At 45.5% G+C, this 15,015-nt stretch overlaps 2 protein-coding genes across 4 annotated transcripts in view; one reads left to right on the forward strand and one right to left on the reverse strand.

Moving 5' to 3' along the window:
- LOC147153992 (cytosolic sulfotransferase 3-like) lies at positions 1-5,404 on the forward strand. 3 transcript variants are annotated; one of them, XM_086038944.1, is made up of 8 exons: positions 1-209; positions 1,735-1,899; positions 1,993-2,121; positions 2,884-2,984; positions 3,074-3,200; positions 3,292-3,389; positions 4,804-4,978; positions 5,068-5,404. In XM_086038944.1, the coding sequence occupies exons 1-8, from the start codon at positions 155-157 to the stop codon at positions 5,178-5,180; spliced, it is 963 nt and encodes a 320-aa protein (XP_085895070.1). In that variant the 5' UTR covers positions 1-154; the 3' UTR covers positions 5,181-5,404. The 3 variants fall into 3 exon arrangements, with proteins under 3 accessions (XP_085895070.1, XP_085895087.1, XP_085895078.1); XM_086038961.1 differs by having other exon boundaries at positions 9-205; XM_086038952.1 differs by lacking the exon at positions 1-209 and adding an exon at positions 898-937.
- Positions 5,405-15,015, reverse strand: part of LOC147153993 (uncharacterized) — a 20,021-nt gene continuing 10,410 nt past the window's right edge. The window contains exons 2-4 of the mRNA XM_086038898.1: positions 13,635-14,415; positions 13,249-13,551; positions 5,405-10,973 (exon numbers count right to left, since the gene is read on the reverse strand). Of these exons, the coding sequence (XP_085895024.1) occupies positions 9,004-10,973; positions 13,249-13,551; positions 13,635-14,361 (3,000 nt within the window). The 5' untranslated portion in view covers positions 14,362-14,415 and the 3' untranslated portion in view covers positions 5,405-9,003. The remainder of the gene's footprint in view (positions 10,974-13,248; positions 13,552-13,634; positions 14,416-15,015) is intronic.

Below are 15,015 nucleotides of genomic sequence, written 5' to 3' on the forward strand. Positions count from 1 at the left end.
GCGCCCGCGGCTTCTCCACTCCTCGTTGGAAAGAATGACGGAAGAAGTGCAATATGGATTTTTTTTGCATACATGTCCTTGAGCCATGGCAAGCCAACCGACATGACCGTTCTGTTATAGAACGACCGTGTCTCGAGATGGGAACGCTTCCAACATGGCCAAGCACCTCGCTGACCAGCATCCAGCCCAAAAGTTTAAAGAACGAGTAGGTTGTGATACATTTCTAACACTTACCTCGAAAACAAATCGAGTGTGAATTATTTTGGTCAGAATTTGTTTTATTTGATGAGGCATTAAACACCAAAAATCTCCAAAATAGCCCAGAGATTGGAAAACCCATCTGAAGCGCCGAGCCCTCTCCAATAGAAACAAGGCTCAAAGCACCACTTGACAATCACTTTGAAGGAATCCAGACTTAATGGTCTGTGGTTTTTTTTTTGTTTTTGTTTTTTAATTACAGCGCTCTTGGCTTGAAAATTGCATTGCTATTGTCCTTAGGTGTGACTGTGAGTGAGAATGGTTGTTCGTCTATGTGTGCCCTGCCATTGGCTGACAACCAGTTCAGAGTACAGTATACCCCGCCGACTGCCCCAATTTGGGGCCCAAGCCAGCTGAGCTATAGGCTCCAGCACGTCTGCAACCCTCGTGAGGATAAGTGGCTCGTAAAATGGATGGATGAATGGTACAGTATTCACATTAAACCTGCCCCCCCCAACCCCCCCCCAAACTCAGCTGTTGTACAGATGTTGTATGGATTGTACAGTACAAATGGAACCATTTTGCCTGTACTATTTTGCATGAATTGGTTTGTACGCCATCCTTCCACAGGGAGTCATGTGACATGTGACCACATACGTAATTATGCATGATAACATGCTCTCGCTTGCTTGAACAGCATTTGTACTTCATACAGACACTCGGGAGGAAATAGCACAGTGTGAGTGGCTCTATGCATTCTTCTTTACTGTGGCTTTTGGATTGCTGAAAAAGAGATGTTAAATGTGTGTGTGCTTCTATATTGCAAGCGGGTTTTACTTTTAGTGATGTTTTTTTTTTGGTATATTGTGTGCATTGCTAAGTTAGGTTTCTTACATGACTTGATGGTACCTGGTCAATTTGGAAGTATAGGTAATATAGGTTCACCCAAAAATTGAATGTAATGATACAGTGGTAATGAATGGCAAGTTTCTGTGATCGTTTGAGAGAATAACAAGTGTGTTGTCATAAATCCCAAATTTGGTATCATTCAAATTATTGATGCATACTTGCCAAGTGTGTCATGTAGTTAAATGAACAAAAAAAAAAAAAAATGTACAGCATGAAATTCCTGCTACAATCTTGCTGTAGCAATTTTGGCAGACTACTTGCTCAATCCTTACTGAGAGAGGGCACAAATTTGACGTTCACGGAAAACCTCCAAACAAAAATGTCACTGAGAATCAGATCAGATTATTTACACATTTACACCGTGCCGCCCTTCTAGCATTCAGTCAAACACAATTTCATTGTTCTGCCTGTCACTCTATATATCACAGTCATCACAGCGGAGTAAAAAGACATTATTTCTAGTAAACAAATATGATTTTTTTTAATGAAAAAAACCCAAAACAGGGCTTTGGTGGAAATGTGATCAATTCATCTGATGATCTCTCACCACGCAATGGTTGGGAATTGCTGTTGTAGCCTTTCTCACAAGAATCAAGTAGGTAAAAGTCTCGACTTGCATTTAAACAGAAGAGCAGATGGAGGCGCAGGAGCAGATGGAGGCACCACCTCGACCAGAACTGTTTGACTTCCATGGGGTCTCCATGACAAAATTCTTCACTGACAACTGGGAAAACGTCAAGAACTTCAAGGCCAAACCAGATGATATTGTCATAGCCACTTATCCGAAATCAGGTCAGGTTATGAGTATACAATTCTCACAAAACCATTGATCATTCTTGCTTTGCAAGAGCTGTTACTTATTGTGTATTTTGATGATGACCTCAGGAACCACATGGGTCTGCTACCTCCTGGATCGCCTCTTCTTTGGAAAGACGCATCCAGAGAAAGACACATCCCTCCCTCTGTATATGAGAGTACCGTTTTTGGAGCTCTGCATCCCTGGTCATCCCAAAGGTTACAAGAATAACAGATGGTCATATCCGTCACAGATGGATTAGATACAATCGACCTTTCGTTAAGACGTCACACGCACTTTTGGGCGCTCTTAGCTGTGAATGATGATGCTCACTCGTTTGTAGTGACGGGACTTACAGCTCTTTGAAGTGGAAGTCGACCCAAATATGTTTTTCACAGGAATATGTTCTACGCAGGCCCACTAGTTGAAATGAGGCATTCTGATAAATATTACGTTTGTGGAATAAGAATGAATCCACCCATTTTTAGCCATCACAGGGGGCGGCCATTTTGTCACTTCTGTCGACTGAAAATGACATCACAACTGCTCAGGGCTCAGGTAACGACCAATCACGGCTGACCCGTTTTCCGAAGCTGAGCCGTGATTGGTCGTTACCTGAGACCTGAGCATTTGCGATGTCCTTTTCAGTTGACAGAAGTGACAAAAAATACGTGTCATATGTTTGAGTGATGGGATATTAAATATCGTGTTCATCTAAAATAGTTTTGATGACGTGGGCTGAAGTCATGTCACAGTGGGGTACGACGCCAGGATTTTTCCTTTCTGAGATTATTTGTCCCGTTTTAGCGAAAACTCTGTCCGAAGGCACTGCAGAGAGGGCTGGGAACCGGGAGGGAAGACCGGACCCTTGGATCTCAACAATGACTCGATTTCCCTCGTTCATTTTGAAGAGCCGTTCAGAAGACTCCATTCACTCGTGAACCTCACGTCACTACTCATTTGTCCTCATCTTTCATAAGGAAAAGACCTGGCAGACCAGCTCACTATCACTCCTCGTCTCATCAAAACTCATCTGCCAGTTCAGCTTGTACCAGAGACGATTTGGGAGCACAACTGTAAGGTAAAAAGTGCGCCAATGCATACAACCGCGGCAGGTGAAGAATTTAACGCAGCGATACGTTGAGGCAGTTGTGACTTTCTTTTGTGCAGACAGTCTACGTGGCTCGCAACCCAAAGGACGTTGCAGTGTCCCACTTCCACTTTAGCCGCATGAACAGCATCCACCCTGCACCAGGAGACTGGGATGGCTTTCTGCAAAGATTCACGGAGGGAAAAAGTGAGGTCAAAGTGTAAACAGTGTGCGTTTTTTGTCAAAGAGGCACTTCCATCCTTCTCCCCTTCATGAATGTGCTCTTGTGTGTCTTCAGTGGCGTATGGAGCTTGGCACGAGCATGTGGTCGGCTGGTGGGAGAAGAAGCAAACGTATTCAAATCTGCATTATATTTTCTATGAAGACCTGACAGAGGTGAAATGTTAGCAGTGTTGTTTCCTTGCAAACGCACACAACTCCCAAGTTTGATTGGACATTTGGAGTACCTGTAAAGTGAAAACAAACATGTCTTGTAAATTTGCCAAATTTGTTGATGTATATAAAAAAAAAAAGCCTTGTATGACAAGTAAGTTTTCAAAATCATGAAAAATCAAGTGACAAAACCGGCAGACTTTCCAAAAGAAAAATATATTTTTGGTGCGAAGGCATAGCTAGCTAGCTAATCGCGCCGGCGCAATCGCGCCGGATAACCACTGCTGTGAATGAAGTCACTCAAGTTCTTATATAGGACCAAGGGGGAAACGCATGCTGGATGCCTTGTTTTAGCAAGGCCCCCAAAATGTAGGAAAAACAGTCTTTACAAAATCATGTTCTATGAGCCTCCACTCGTCAAAACCCGGCACTCTGATTAATATTGTATTTGTGCAATATGAGTTAAACAGCAAAATCCATCCGTTTTTAGCCATTTAAGGGGCTGGCCATTTTGCCACTTTCTGTTGACTGGAAATGACATCACAGTCGCTCAGGGCTCAGGTAACGACCAATCACAGCTCAGCTGTGTTCTGAAGCAGAGCCATGATTGGTCGTTAGCTGAGCCCTGAGCAACTGTGATGTCATTTTCAGTTGACGGCAGGTGACAAAGGGTGGATTTTACTACTTAACTCATGTCCTACAAACACAATATAAACCAGAATGCCGTGTTTGAACTAGTGGAGGCTCATCGTTTTTGTAAAGATTTTTGGGGGGTTGAAAGCCTCTTTAAAAATAATGGGACATATCAAAGGATTACAGCATTCTACATCAAAAGGTCAATATATTTGGCTTCATGTAAACCAAGCGTGCTTCACTTAAACAAACAGCACTGCTATCAAATGGTATGAAACTTGTTTTCTCATCATCTGGAACATTTTTTAAGTGTGGCCCCTAAAAAAATACGAACTTGATTTTTAAGGCGCATCCTAGCGACACGCACATGTACGTGACAGCACTCATGCTATTTGAGAGTGTTAAATTCAATATTTATTTATGTGAGTAAGGACGCACATGGCGTGACTTTTTTCAGTGCAAACAAAGAACGCAACGTCAAGATCGCTGAGGACATATTGTACGTATATTGTCAGAAAGGCAATTTCTGTTCCTCGCAGCAACATCTACAGTAATGCAACCTCTGAGGCTAATTATTAAGTTCAAGGTCATTGTTTCCATTTCGAACACCATACATGACCATTGCAGTGACAATCCAAGCCTAAAAGTCACAATGTAATAATAATAATAATAATGCATCAAATGTATGCACAGTTCTTTACATCATTATCGAGCGTGAAGTGCATGTTGTGAATTGAACGGCAAATCTTTTGATAATGTCTGAGCAATCCATCCGCGTGTGCAGAACTTGGGACGTGAGCTCCAGAAGCTGTGCACCTTCCTTGGCAAGTCTCTGTCAGCCGAGGAGAAGGAAAGCATCATGACCGCTGTGAAATTTGACAATATGAAAGACAACAAGTTGACCAACTTCACCAATGCCCCCTTGATGAATCTGAAGGTGTCTCCCTTCATGAGAAAAGGTATGGCGCCAGATAGCCGTGAGCGTTTTGCCTGCTTGTAAGAGGATCAGCGGGAATGCCTTCTGAATTGATCTCTCTGCCTTTTGAAGGGAAAGTTGGAGACTGGAAGAATCATTTCACTGTGGCCCAGAGTGAACACTGCGATGAGCACTACAAGCAGAAAATTAAGTCCCCGGGACTGCTGTTTCGCTCTGAAGTTTAAAGCTTGAACTGGTAAAACAAACCAGATCTTGATTACGCTTACAGCCTGAGATCTCGTCAAACTGCCCGAGCAAGCCTTTCTTGATTTCCTCTCTTGTCGTCATTGTCTACTTTAGGCACTAACTCGTTTGGATTACGGTAATAAAATTCACTGTTGAACAGAACCAACAGTGTGATGTTGTGTACTTTAACTACTTTGTGGTCATTAAACACATGAAACATGAATTACATGTTGTCAATTTTTTAATTTGAATCCACAAATGAAATTCGGTGAAATGAAATAACAAAGGTTAAACGACCCAAATAAACAGCGCTAATACTGAATCTCTGCACTCAGACTACACAGTGGGGCGGTCACATGGATTCATTTTCTATGGCACGTATGCTTTGCAGAGGGTGCAACACTGAACACACACTTGGTGCTTTCGTTCTGGTCTGGAAGAAAAAAAGAAAAAAAAAGAAGAGGCAACAGCAAGACAGCAACATCTTACAAATCCATTGGAATGTAGACCACAACACAAGGCCATTGGACGAAAATCACTAAACAACTTAAGCATCACTCTGAAAACTGGTCGCCATCTTGTCATGGTCTGATAAGTGAATAAAGGTATTGACTGGAAATCCTCCCTGTAGTCCAATAACGTAAATGTATCACGACTTTATGTATTTCTTGCACATGCTCAACCAAGCTCCGCTTTGTACACTTGAAGTATTTTTCATGAAAAATACTTGTTTTCTAGTATCATTTTCAAAGGGAATCTTTCTGCGCCGCCGAGAAGCTCCCGATATCAAAACAACAACAAAACGGCACAGTCAGCAAGAAGCACTTTCGATTGTCTTTCACAGTGGCAAATCTGACTATGTTTCAAATATATCTTTATTCAACATAAAAATAAAACTATTTACATTGTTGCTTCTATATAATCTATTTGAAAGATACTTTTATCTCAAGTAATAAAATACTTCAGTCTAGTGCTTTGATGAAAAGTTAAGTGCTGCGTTAGTGAGTTCATGCCAAGTCGAAAAAAGGTTTCTTGGCGCAGTCCTGGAAACCTGTGGCAAGTTAAAGTTCAACATTTCTATTTAACACCTGTATAATGTAATTGACATCACCCAAGACTGATAATCACCTATAGCTAAGTGTATGTAAGCACGTACTGCATGTTGTAGCAAGTGCAACTGTGGTTGTAGTTTACTCAATCCGTCATCAGTTCCAAAGCAGCCTTCAGAAGCGGTCGCATATGATTAAGAGCTTAGAAATAGTTGATGAGTCACCACGTTCATGATAATAAGCTGCGGGAATACAGAAGCGTTATAAGCACAGAACAAAGTACAATGATGTATGGCACACCTTTACATGACAGAGGAAAACTGAAATGAAAATGATTCCCAGGATCATATGAACAACAGAACTAAATCACCATTGCTGATATGCACACAGAAACAAAAAGCTATGCAACCGACAAGAGCACAGTTTTGTCTTTCACCTGAAACAATTATGATGTTTAGCAATGACGATCTAATTATGTTTTATTAGGAAGCTTAAAGAGCCCCCATTGCAAAGCAGCACAGGCGCACTGAGGAAGCATCCTTAGGACCGAAATGTATGCATGTCCTACGATACACAGGGTGTCCCCAAAAATGAGACATCGTTTCGCAGGCTAATAATTTGGGAAAATCTTGTTGAAATAACCTCACTTTATTACAGATTGTGGAGAAACAGATCAAGATTTTAAATTAAGGTTTTATTTGAACTGGTCTCTGCACCCCCTCTTTCCCGCTGGCATTGATGAACTCAGGAAGCGAATCAATTCGGTACAGGATAAAGACACCAGCCGGAGACATCCTACAGCGTGCTTGGCAAGAGTTTAGCTACCGACTTGACGTGTGCTGTGTCACAGGCGGGGCATCCACTATTGAACACTTGTTAAACCAGTCCCAGAGTAAACTTATGATCTTCAACACCTTCAACAGTTCAATTTGTTTGAGCTAGACTTTTAAAATGATGTACACTTTTTGAGACACCCTGTATGTATTTTTGGGGTTGTGTTTATTCTCCACGTGCTTATAGCCCAGGTACTTTCCACTTTTTTTTTTTTTTTTTTTTTTAACAAGGAGAAAAAAGTGACCGTCTTTTAGCTTTCATAGTTTGATCGCACGGTGGTCTACTGGTAAGCGAGTTTGCCTCAAACTTCAGAGGTTTGGGGTTCGAATCTCGGCTCCTGCCTTCCTATGGTCTTCAGAAGTGAATTCACATCTCACTTTGATAAAAAGGACATGATGAAGCCAATGTGCAAGTTGGACAGGGTGGATATTACTACGGCTAAGCCTCAGACTTGCACCTAAAATCGTCATCCGCGATTCTTACATTAGCGAGCGAATGACCGAATCTCGAATGGGTTACTCATTGCCCCAAAACACGGTGTAGTCCAACATCCATCCATCCATCTATTATCGATACCGCTTATCCTCACAAGGGTCGCGGAGCGTGCTGGAGCCTATCCCAGCTGTCTTTGGGCAGTAGGCGGGGGACACCCTGAATTGGTTGCCAGTCAATCGCAGGGAACACAGAGACAGACATCCGCACTCACAATCACACCTAGGGGCAATTTAGAGAGTCCAATCAAGTTACCATGCATGTTTTTGGAATGTGGGAGGAAACCGGAGTACCCGGAGAAAACCCACGCAGGCACGGGGAGAACATGCAAACTCCACACAGGGAGGGCGGGGCCGGGATTGAACCCACGACCTCTGAACTGTGAGGCGGACGTGCTAACCAGTCGACCACCGTGCCGCCCAATCATCTAAATCATTATTTATTTTTTATTTATTTTATTTTTAATTGACAGAATTGACAGGTGCCCCCCCCCCGAGATGGCCAAAAATGGGTGGATTTTCAAAATCCAATTAGATTATAATGGTAAATGGAGTACACTTGTACTTGTATGTAGCCCTTTACCTTCGTCATACGTTTACAAAGCCATATTCACTTTTCTCATTCAAACGTATCTGAGTGTAGCCTACACTGGTCAACCCATGGAAATATTTTCCTTTTTAGTTTAAAATAACTTACTTTAACATGTAGGGCCCAACGCCATACCCTGGCCAACGGCGGACTGGATGTTTTTTCTCATTGGTCCCTCTCATTTTAACTCCATCTACGTCTTGTTGTATTAGCCTCATCCTAGCTTAGTGCTAAGCTAGTTCTTCTCTCAGGTCCGGCGTAAGTTTGCAAACTCCCTTTTGTTTTTTGCTAGGATGGCGTTAGTCGGCTAACAGCTAGGCAAATATTTTTAATGTAGCGTGTGCACGGCTTTTGACGCGTGTGCACTCCCCACGTAGCTACGTCGGACATGCCCTCTGACGACAACATGATATGACCGTTCAATCGCAAAATTCTGATTCCAGATTGCTCAGATGTTTTCCATCCTGCCAAAATGGTGGCGTTTACATTTACCGCGGTGATGCGTGTCGTCAACGCCAGCATGACTATGTGGTGTTCGTTTGGTCTACCCGCGCTTGTGTGGGTTTTCTCCCACATTCTACGAACATGCATGTTAGATTCATTGAAGGTTCTAAATGGTCCATAGCCGTGTGAGCGCTTGTTTGTCGGCATGTGCTCTGCTATTGGCTGGCGACTGCCAAAGTCCGCCGGGTTAGGGTGCAGCCCACCTGATACCCAAGTGAGAACAAGCGATACAGAAATTGGATGCACGGATGGATGCTTCATAGTTCCATTTAAAATGTGTTTTTTGTCTCTGCATCTGTCGAAACTTTAATGTTTGATGTGTGCATGCCTCTGGTTCTTATGTCTAAGATTCATTTCACAAGTCAATAATTTCACTGCTCACACTGGCAGAGTCGTCATGTCGGCTGACTTCCAGGTAACTGCGTGAACCGACGGGCCTCGTAGCCCTCGCCCGCCCTCGCTCAGAGTCTGGTGTGATGAAGGGTCGTGTGTCATCCACTCCATCCTCCCCCAGATGTCCCATTGACGTTCTGGTCGGGTGAAGCGACGCGGGGCAAGACACCGATGAGGGGACGTTTCCCACATCGTCCCCGGCCCACCTGTGTCCCTGGTGGGACGGTGTGGGCGGAGCAGTCACCTGCCTGCTAGGCACACTGCTGAGAACGCTGCCCCCCAGGGGCATGGAGGACTCTGTCGGGGCCTCGCTGCTCTCAGAGAACTGAGGGTCACTGTTTCTGCGCAGCCAGAGCCCCGGACTGACCGCAGATCCAGGGGAGGGGGATTGGTTAAAAGGATGAAATAAGCTACCCCCTTCGAGTAGGTGTTCTCGGTGCAGGGCCTCATCAATGCTGCGGGTGAGGTTAATGGGAGACGGGGGCCGAAGATCAAACTCGCACATAGAGAGAGAGGTGTCCCTATCCGGCTCCAGACTTCCACTGACCGAGCGCTGCGGAGTCGGTCCGAGTGCATGCAATCTCAGCAGGGAGCCCGCGGAGCCATCAGATATGCCCCGCTCCGCAGAACGGCCCCTGTGGTTGCGTACCCGGTTGCTATCTTTGACGCACGGTGGTTGGGCCGCTGCTTGATCGTGATTATGGTTCCTAATGAGACTCTTTGTGATGTCGACTCCAGAACGTTCTTGGCCAGCCCAATTGTTGGGCACCTCTGCTTGACCTCCCGCTCCAACACCGTTACTATCGGACTTTCTGCAAGGTTTCCCCGTCAGGCTCTGGACTATCTTGGACCAGCACGTGTGTCTTTGAGAGGAGCCTCCAGAATGGCCAGGGGAGGGCATGTCTCCTGTCGCTCTTCCATCTCCTGCCCCCCCCTCGTTTCTTCCTGCGCAACACTGAGGCCTCCAGAACACCCACGAGGCCAACAGAAGGAGGCATAATCCCCAAGCCAGCTCCAGGAGTCTGGCCCAGAAATGAACCAGCCACCAGCCCCAGTTGAAGCTCATCCAGTCCCCAAGAAGTCCATAGAGCCAAAGGGTGGCATGAACGTGCAGCCCACAGCACAGCGCTCCAAAAACCGCACAAACCGCCAGCACCTTCCCAAGAATCATCCCTTCTCTCCCGCTGCCCGTGCAAGCCTTTCTCCTGGCCTCGTCGGCGACCCCGGGGTGAGGAACGGGAGGGCAACGTATTCGTGGAAAGACGTAGAAGAGGAATCCCAGACAGAGACCCAGACCCCAGCACAGGGAGAGAACCTGCAGTGTGACAGGCACCACGGGCGACAAAGCTGGCGAAAACAGATCGGCTGCCAGCAGCAGAGTGCACTGCAGCACAGCCAACACGGCCACCAGGGGAGGACGCTCCAACGTCGACGGTAAAACTGTCACTCCGGCCACCTTCAAGACCAGCAGGGCCAAGGCAGCCTGCGTCCACACCAGCAAGTGCAGCGGCAAATTGTAAATAGACGCAACTGCCGAACGAGGGAGGATTTTCTGTGTCCCGTAGGGATCAATCAGAAAGAGAGATGCCCTCAGTCCCCCGACCAGAAACAACAGGGCGTTGGCCAGAGCGAGGGCCCCCCGATGAGGGCAGTTTGAACCTGGGGACAAGATGAGCCCGAGAGCAGACCCGGCAAACAAAAGCAGGAAAAGGCTTGCTGAGCCGTAGACATGCAGCTCCCATGCAAAAGTCAGATTCCTGCTCAGGTCACCCCAGTAGATGAAGCTTCCATTTGGGGAGGGCTCAGCGCTGGCAGGAGGGGACGACTTAGAAGCTTGATGAGGATCCGCTAACCAGGTGGAGCGATTCTTCTGATCAGTGAAGCTCGTTTGGCTGACCGGCGCAACGCTGGTCGTCGGGAACGACGGGTTAGCTGGAAATAGAAAGAAAGAAAAAAAAAAAAAGATGAAATACATGCCATTTCAAAATGCAAATGTTTCTGCAGTACGATGAGCTATGTAACACTTACGACTACACGAAGTAAAAGCTCCACCAGAGTACACATTTGAGATGTGGTGCTGCAGCCACTAGGGGGACGTAGCTCACCATCACGGTAGCCAGCTCGGGCCATCTGGTCCAATCCAGTCTCATTATATTGCTAATTATGCTGCTAATCATCCGAGGTCCAAATATGATTGCGACTAAGGAAGGAAGTAATGTCATGAAACCTCTAAATTACCATTATGAGGATCTCCATGTAGGCCGCAGCACTGTAAACACCTCCTACGTGAGGCCCGACAATACCAGTTCACGGGGTCAAGAGAACACATTTGAGCCCCTGCAGGGACGACTGGGATGTTACAGTCAAGTCGTCCCTTTGTGTAATCCAATCAGAATGGAAAAACATCAGAAACACAATCTCAGATATCATGATAACAATGTTCATTAACACATCAGACATAATACAGGGCAGGTCATATTTTGGAAAAGTAGCAATTACATGTCTTGATTAGATTATGTAAGTAATAGGAAGGTGTTACATAACGCCATACAGCATTTCTGTACCTAAAAACGCTGCGACAGTTTGCAGGATTATATTACGTCCTAATCTGTCGTTTGAACGCACACCACTTCATTTCATTGTTCCTGCACTGGGAATACACTTTGGGGTTGCATCATGACGGATGACTACTTAAAGCGGAAGTCAACCCAAACATGTTTTTTTCAAGAATATGTTCTATGCGAGCTCACTAGTTGAAACAAGGCATTGTGATGAATATTGCCTTTGTGGAATAAGAGTTAATCCACCCGTTGACTAATGACAAATTACGGCTCAGCTTCAGAAAACAGGTCAGCCGTGATTGGTCGTTACCTGAGCCCTGAGCAGTTGTGATGTCGTTTTAGTAGTAGTAGTAGATTGTTTATTCTGTCATCAGTCATCATTACAATCCATAATACATGCACAACATAACAGTTACAATCATATGTCCAATGACAGAACGGCACAGGCAGAAGCTAAATCTTATTTAAACCTGGCCTTTTCTCCCCCTTAAGGCAACGTAAAACTGCATTTACCTATTTACATTTTATGCAAACACAAGACACAACCAAAAAATAGCAATAAATAAATCATCATCTAAATCATATTTTTTTTTTTTCATTTTATTTTCAGTTGACAGAATTGACAGAATGGCCAAAAACGGGTGGATTTTGCTGGTTAATTTATATTCCACAAAGGCAATATTAATCAGAATGCCGTGTTTTGACTAGTGGGCCTGCTGGGAATATACTTGAAAAAAATGTGTTTTGGTTGATTTCCCCCCTTTAAGAGACAACAGATGTGCCATGTCGCAGATCACAAATTTATGGAGATGTAAGCCTCTGCAGTTTTTGAGTTTGATGGATGGCAGCACAAAGAGGTCAAGCAGTAATTTCCTACTTTGGCCTCTTGGTGCACGTGACGCAGAGCCTAATGAGTCATTGTTCACTTCCAAACTCTTCTTCTGTTACTTGAAGCCCTCACAGAGCTTATTAGGCTGACTTTTTAGTTTATGGCAAACTGTTTGACTTCCTTCCTTCCAACTATTCCTGACAGGGGTGTGATCTGGACACATTCCACAACGCACATGCAGCTGGGCATGCTTAAGTTACCTCGAGCCAGGAGTCTTCCCCAAAGCACATGCACCCTTGTAGTGTATTGAATGCACACGTGTGGCAAGGGACTAATACAAAATGCTGAAAGTTGATGTCCGTGCAGAGTCAATGGCAGTATCTTGTTGTTCCCTAACAACCGGCCCGTCTGTCACACTTTCCCTTTTTCATGTGCTTTTCGGCAAATCGACATTCAGTTTTCTTTACATCTGCTTTTCGTTACCAACTTCATTCTCTGAGTTTCTATAGCTTTTTTCTTTACCACGCATACACCCAATGCTCTGCTTCTGTATCAACAGTCTTTTTTTTTTTTTTCTAAACCCACTTTCCGCCTGTATGATTGTTTTCCAGGGATTCCAGTTATTTCCCTCCCTTGCCTCCCACCCTGCCGCCTCCTGCTCATACTTGCTCCCATCTGGGTCTACCTCAACATGCTTTTTCCTCTCCTTTGAAGTACTTGTCTCGGGTGTCACAAAACTGATTTGTTCATCACCGTGTATGAAAATGGTCGGACTAGTTGGACAAGCTGGTTTAATTCATGTACATTCTTCAAGTACCTGTTGGTGTCGGTTGCACAGTTGTCCTTGTTCTGTTTCTGTGTGCGGTTTGGCTGGGTTTATTTGTTGCTTTGACTGTTTTCTGAACCAACTCAGTAGTTGGAAGCACACTGGCTGCAGTTGTTACAGCGACTTTCTCTGTCATGACCTTTGAAAGTGAAATCTTGCTTCCATTGGTAACTGGCGGTGCGGGGGTCTGCGGTTGTTTTCCAGCGGGGCCGACTGTGGTGGCGGTAGAGGATCTGTTTAAAGTCACTGCAGCCACCGACTCATTTTTTCTGCCATTGGGAAGTGTCCGATCACCTGAGAATCGGAAGAAAGCACACAACTGTGAAGTGCAAGTGTCGATTTGAACGTAAATGGCTAAACACAATCGAGTTCCTCACCTGTCAATACAACAGCAGGAGGCGCGGCCTGCGTTACGACTGGAGACGGCGTCGCACGTGATACAGCTTGCGTCGTCAGCACCAACACTTGAGGCTCCATAGTCTGAGCGCCCACGGATGAATTGTGCACATCAGCTATTTTAGTCTGCGCTTGTGGAGGATACTGAGCCAATTTGCCAATAGTCGTCGACACAGGAGCGAGCAATTCGTCCTTTTCGAGCATCAGCGTTGCGCTGCCCGATCCGAGTCCCTGCAAATCTCTCGTCTCTTTAAGTAGACTGCTGGCCGTCACCGGTTTGTCACCGGAGGGTAAACTGAGCACAGATGTCGTCGCGACTTTAACCCTCTCCGACGTCCCACTTGGTGGCGGGATAGTTGAGTCCACCTTGGGCCCGGTAACGCCTGGCCGACTCGCGTTTGTCCCACGGCTACGCGTCTGAGAAGAAAGGCTTGACCTGGTCGAGGCAGCCGAGTGTGCACTCGGCCCTTGCTGCGCTGCGTTTGTTGTTGTTGTCAGCCGATCCCGCGCTGTAACCTTAGCTGGCGGGGCAGTGCGCCCGCTGGGAGGCACAGAGAACCAGGATCCATCTGTCTGCTTGGTGGCTTGAAAGTCTTCCGGAAGATCCGCGGGAGAGAAGGAGGGCGATGTGCCAATGATGACCTGGGCGTCGGATGGATGGAGGGAGGAGATGAGGAAGCTTACTAAAAGGAGTGGCATGGAAGCCATGGCCTGAGTAGTGAGCAGTGCCTCTTGTTGTTACACCATCGTCACACTGGGCTTCTGTCGAAGCAGAAAAAGGACAAACATTTGCAACGTTTTAAGGCGCAAAAACATGTCATAGCCCACTGGAAACTCATTTAGAATTGCCTGTTGTTGTACTAGCAACAGTGTTTGGCAGTGGAGTACTTAACCGTGTTAGCGTAACTTCAGATTTTGTTTTTAACGGTCACTTATGTGATCAAAGCCAAGCCGATTTTGACTAGTCACTAATGTTTTTGCTATTGTTTTCAAGAGACGTTGTAGCAAGGCAGCTGCACTGACCCACCGACCTCCTCACCTGTTGCTTTTTGAGAGGCATACATGTTGTTAATGTGTAAACATGCGACTTGTGCGACTTGTCGACGTCAAGCTCTAAAAGAGGGCAGGGCAATTCATCTTGCACAGCAGTCACATGAGAAACTGGAATGCTTGCCGAGGGCCAAAACAACATGCTAACCTCAACTTTGTCTGTATTATTTTTCAAGAAGTCAACCCAAAAATGTTTTTCACAGGAACATATGGTATGCAGGCCCACTGGTTGAAACATGGCATTCTAATTAATATTGCGTTTGTGGAATGTGAGTTAAGCAATAACATTTTTGTCCATCTCAGGGGGCGGCC

The sequence above is a fragment of the Filicampus tigris genome, chromosome 1 (genome assembly GCF_054856515.1).
Source record: "Filicampus tigris isolate MCC_2025a chromosome 1, RoL_Ftig_1.0, whole genome shotgun sequence".
Taxonomy (NCBI): domain Eukaryota; kingdom Metazoa; phylum Chordata; class Actinopteri; order Syngnathiformes; family Syngnathidae; genus Filicampus; species Filicampus tigris.